This window comes from Urtica dioica, chromosome 1 (genome assembly GCF_054948205.1).
Source record: "Urtica dioica subsp. dioica isolate 48M chromosome 1, U.dioica_male_clone48M_v1_H2, whole genome shotgun sequence".
Classification (NCBI taxonomy): domain Eukaryota; kingdom Viridiplantae; phylum Streptophyta; class Magnoliopsida; order Rosales; family Urticaceae; genus Urtica; species Urtica dioica.
In genome coordinates, this window is record NC_142756.1 from 18,497,189 (window position 1) to 18,501,919 (window position 4,731).

Genomic DNA, 4,731 nt, shown 5'->3' on the forward strand with positions numbered 1-4,731 from the left:
AGCCTTAAGTAACTTGGAAGGAGTTTTGGGCCAGCGTACTTAATTTGCAGGTGAGCCCATTTCGGAGAATGTTTTGGGTATCGACCACCATCTATCTACTACTTCAGATGCAACGTCAAAAAAAAAAAAAAAAAAAAAAAAAACTGATCCCATTATATAAAATAATCATTTGAAACTTATTGATCAAAATTTCAAAATTAAGTACGTTTTCAAAATTTACATTTGATTAGAAACATAGCTATTTAGTAACGTAACTAAATTTACATTTTCAAAATTCTTTTTACAGTAAAAATTATAACATATGACGATTATTATAAATAATTTATCACTTAAAAAGGAATAAAAAAATTTGAAACCAGATTAATACACATTTTAGCTATTTCACTAAATTGAGACAAACTTTGACTATTTTATAAATTCATAATTTTAATTAGTTATTTAGCTACATAACCCTAAAAACAATAGGCTAAAAAAATTAATCTTTGTAATTACCTAATAAAAATGACAAACATGAATATGGATCATGGAGCGGCATTCAATTTTAATCTCAGGGGGATTATTTAGTAGTAAAACATTATTTCTCTTGGATTAAAACCGCAACTACAAGTTACAACCAAACAAAACACAATCAAGAACCACTGTTGCTCTCTACAAAAATAGAGAGAGCGCCAAAAAGAAGTACGAAACAAGAAAAAAAAAATACAACAATTTGCAGATAATAAGAATGATTTTATTATTCCAAACTCCAAACCCCACGACACAAAGAGCTCTCTCATCACATTCTAGACTTGGCAACCACGAGGCTCGCATCGCCCATGTCCGTGGCCCCCGGCCTCGTCCAACTATCCTTGAACTGCTCTTCAGTCACACCTATACACACAAAAAGAAACGTGAATAATAAATAGACTTAATATTATTATTCACGAGGTTCTATATCTCAAAATCAATCCGTGAGTTTAAATGACTTGCCTTTGCCCATGGCGGCGGTGGAAGAGATCCCGCCCTGGACGGTCTTCAAGTACTTGTCGTAGTAATTGGCGCCGGACCACTTCTGGTGGGCCAGCGTGTCGACCCCGTTGCTCCTCTCCTCCCTCTGGATGCGCTCCACGTAGGCGAGCATGCCTCTCTTCGCGTAGTCCTTCGCGAAGGTGTCGGTGACGAGAGCGTCCGCGTGGAAGCCCGCGAGCGTGATGAACTGCCACACGTAGCCGAGCTTCGCGATCCTTGGGATGAACTCGGTCATCTGAACGTCGTTCATCCCCGAGGCGTCCCAGTTGAACGAGGGCGAGAGGTTGTAGGCCAGCATTATTTCCGGGTGGACGGATTTGACCCCGTCCGCGAAGTGAGCGCACTCTGCGAAGTCTGGCTTCGCGGTCTCCATCCAGATGAGGTCCGCGTGGTTGGCGAACGCCCATCCGCGGACGATCGCGGCATCCACGCAGCCGCGGAAGCGGTAGAACCCTTCCCTGAGTCATTTTTAAATACATAGAATTAGTTTTCTCATCATTAGTAGCCTTAATTAAAAAAAAAATTGGACCCGTGGTGGACCAAATTAAAAAAAAATTATATACATCAACAAGATTATAACCAAGTCACAAGAAACTTGTCAATCGTATTGTAGCTAATATTTAATGTAGTTTGATCATATTACAGAAGTTCATATTATAATTTTTAAATTTGTTATAAATTCAGCTAGAAAATATATTGAAACTAACAAATTACCTTAAGTGTTAACATAAACATGCAAATAATTCATAGGTTTATATATCTCAAACTTAATAGGTTCAAGAGCTTAAACTATTGAATTAAATATCCAAAAAAATAATAATTTATAGAACTTCACTAGACCGAACCGTTTGAGACCATAAACGGTTCAAAATAATAATAACGGAAGCATGGTACCTGGTGCGAGGAGAGTCCCAATCCCAGAAGAGCTGGGCTTCACTCAATCCAGTCAACTTCATCGCGGCCTGGCGCGCCTGATCGATGGAGAGGCCGTTCCGGAAGTTGGTGGCGTTGGACCATTCCTGGAGCTTCCAGCGCTTCTCGTTGTCGGAGAGGGAGTTGGAGTTCTTGATGAGGTCGGCGACGTGGTCGGGGAAGGTCTTGAGGGCCGCGGAGGAGATCCAGTTGTCCTCGATGGACTGGAGGTGGGGCCCGTTCTTCCCCGCGGCCGTGGCCTCAGAGAGGAGTCCCGCGAGGGACGTGCCTTTCAGCGAAGGGTTCGTGGCCCCAAGGATGAACATGTGGTCTCGGGCGTCGATGTTTGTCTGGATCAGCGTCGCTGCCTCCGCGTCCGTACGAGCCACCAGCACCGTCTCCACTCCCATCACGTCGAATTGCAGCCTCGCCGCCACCAACCTATCTCAATGTGACATTTTAGGATACTATATATTCAAAGCATAATAGCAAAATAATAATCAGACTTAGAATACGTACCTGTTGATGTGCTCGCTGATAGCGACGAGGACTTTGCCGGCCATGTGACCACACTTCTTGGTGACAGAGGATTGGTCCTCGATATGAACCCCAGCGGCACCACGCTCAACGAAGAGCTTGCAGAGCTTGACGGTGGCGGTTGCGCCGCCAAAACCGGTGTCTCCGTCGGCAATGATGGGCTTCAAATAGTCCACGTAAGGCGTCCTCGCTCGCTCTTCACGGGACATGCTCATCCGAGCCTCCCTCTGTTTCCTATCATGGTACTGCTGAGCCATGAATAGGTGCTCAACCTGTTGCAAATAAGAAAAAAAAAAAAAAAACATACATTAATTAGGTGTTCCTTTCTAATAATTATGAAATTGAAATTGTCGAGTTAATTTTATTAATCTAATCATATGAATTAATATCACTGAGCTGAGTGAATTAACTAGTGTTCTATTTGAGCCTGAATGGAATGTAAACTAGATTTATGTAGACACTAAATTTATGGCGATGGAATATAACATGAAAAATGACATGTATACTGATTTTGAATTTTGGAGATCGGAATTCCATAAATACCGGCTAGCTCTACAAATCTTTAAATTGCCGGTTTAATTCCTATTCTTGACAATTTTGCCCTTCCTACACAACCAAATATAAATTAAAACAATAAACAATAATAATAATAAAAATATAAGAAAAATATAACGGTCGTTAACATTGCTATTTAACTTTTAATATATTTCAAATATAATCGCTAGATCTAATTAATGTGACAAAGTTACTTCTGTTAATTTCTATCGTTAATTTATGTTAATGACTATTTTACAAAATAAATAAAATATCTGTCAAAATTTAAGTTTGTACACGTGACTAATCAGCTATCGAACCCAAAATATAATAAGATGGTATTCATGAAAATAAAGTTATATAATCGCTACTAGATATATATATATATATATATATATATATATATATATATATATATATATATATATATATAACGATTAATATCGTTACAATTACTATTGTTACTTGTTATATTTGATTTGTTAAAGATGTATATATTAAAAAAAGGGGTAAGAGATGGTAAAGTAGTTAACCTTGTTGGGGACGGTGTCGTAGGGGTAGTCGGCCAAGTCAGGGCCGGGCTCGTTGGTGGAGGTGTGGGTGGAGGAGCACTGCCAACCGGAGACATAGATGGAGTCCAAGTGCTTGGCCATCATGGCCACCTGCACCGGATCCAGCGCCCCGAACGTCCTCGACGCCGTCCCCGCCGCCTGGTGCCCCTTCAGAGTCCGCCACAGCTTCTTCGCCGCCGTGTCCGACGCGTAGCTCTGTCGCAGCGTCCCCCGCAGCGACACCACGTCACGGGCCGAGTACGGCCGCCGAGTCATCCTGAACCTCTCCGTCTTCCACCACTCCGCCACTTCCGCCACCTCCGCCTCGAACCTCCCTTCCTCTTCCATTATCTGAATTTTCATTATTTGTCTCATATACTTCAATTATATATAACTATGCTTATAAGAGGACATTACAAAATAATTAAAAAATGATATACTGCACAACTACTATGCTTACAATCAAGTATAATGAAAGAGAAACAAGAATGTCGTTAATTACCATTGAGGGAACAGAGAAAGATGCAGACATGGCTTGGAAGACGTAGTTTAGTGACAAATATGAAAAGGTTTTTGGTTTTGTTTTGTTTTTTTTTTTTTTTTTTTTTTTGTGTCTAGTCTAATTTGAAAGAATAGCTAAGAGAATATTGAATAAGAGATCTCCCAAGGCCCTCAATTTATAAAAGGCGACGAAATGGGTAACTCCCCCTTGGATAAGAAAGAATGAAACAAAACCCAAGATAAAGAGATTGAAAATGTAATAAAATAATTGACGTATCTATTTTTTTTTTTTTTTTTTGGCATGATAAGGATTAATGATATTAGTGTGGGTGGGAGGTGCAAATTGCAGGCACGTAATAAGGTGGTGGCAATTCTCCAACTATCCTGTGTTGTTTGGCCATGCTTGTATTGTATATATCCTGTTCCATTTTTTTCAAAGACGTCATTGCTTTCGTTATTTTAATACCTTAACCCGTTCTCACTTCTCAATCTTGTTATTTTTCTTGCATGAAATTTAAATGCACTTGTGCTTTTATAATTACTACGAATCATAACGTGATAATTGTTGGTCTTTGAATATAGCTGCATTGTGCAATTACACTGACATAAAAGTGGAGGATCAGCTTTCAGTCTGGTATAAGTCCATATTATATAACGAAACAAAAAAGAAATGAGCTCAGATTCAAGA

At 39.8% G+C, this 4,731-nt stretch overlaps 1 protein-coding gene across 1 annotated transcript; it reads right to left on the reverse strand.

Annotated features, from left to right (window-relative positions):
• Positions 1-539: 539 nt before the first annotated feature.
• Positions 540-4,514, reverse strand: ICL (isocitrate lyase). The gene is made up of 6 exons (XM_089614746.1): positions 4,045-4,514; positions 3,525-3,893; positions 2,440-2,729; positions 1,903-2,361; positions 970-1,466; positions 540-870 (listed from the first exon to the last, which is right to left on the reverse strand). Exons 1-6 carry the CDS (start codon positions 4,072-4,074, stop codon positions 776-778), a joined length of 1,740 nt encoding a protein of 579 aa, XP_089470872.1. The 5' UTR covers positions 4,075-4,514; the 3' UTR covers positions 540-775.
• Between the last annotated feature and the right edge of the window lie 217 nt (positions 4,515-4,731).

Bases quoted from the DNA above. Each gene is read 5' to 3' on its own strand.
- ICL (XM_089614746.1), bottom strand. From the start codon at position 4,074: ATGTCTGCATCTTTCTCTGTTCCCTCAATG. The intron at 3,894-4,044 runs GTAATTAACGAC...ATGAAAATTCAG, and splicing joins CTTTCTCTGTTCCCTCAATG to ATAATGGAAGAGGAAGGGAG. The intron at 2,730-3,524 runs GTTAACTACTTT...TATTTGCAACAG, and splicing joins ACGACACCGTCCCCAACAAG to GTTGAGCACCTATTCATGGC.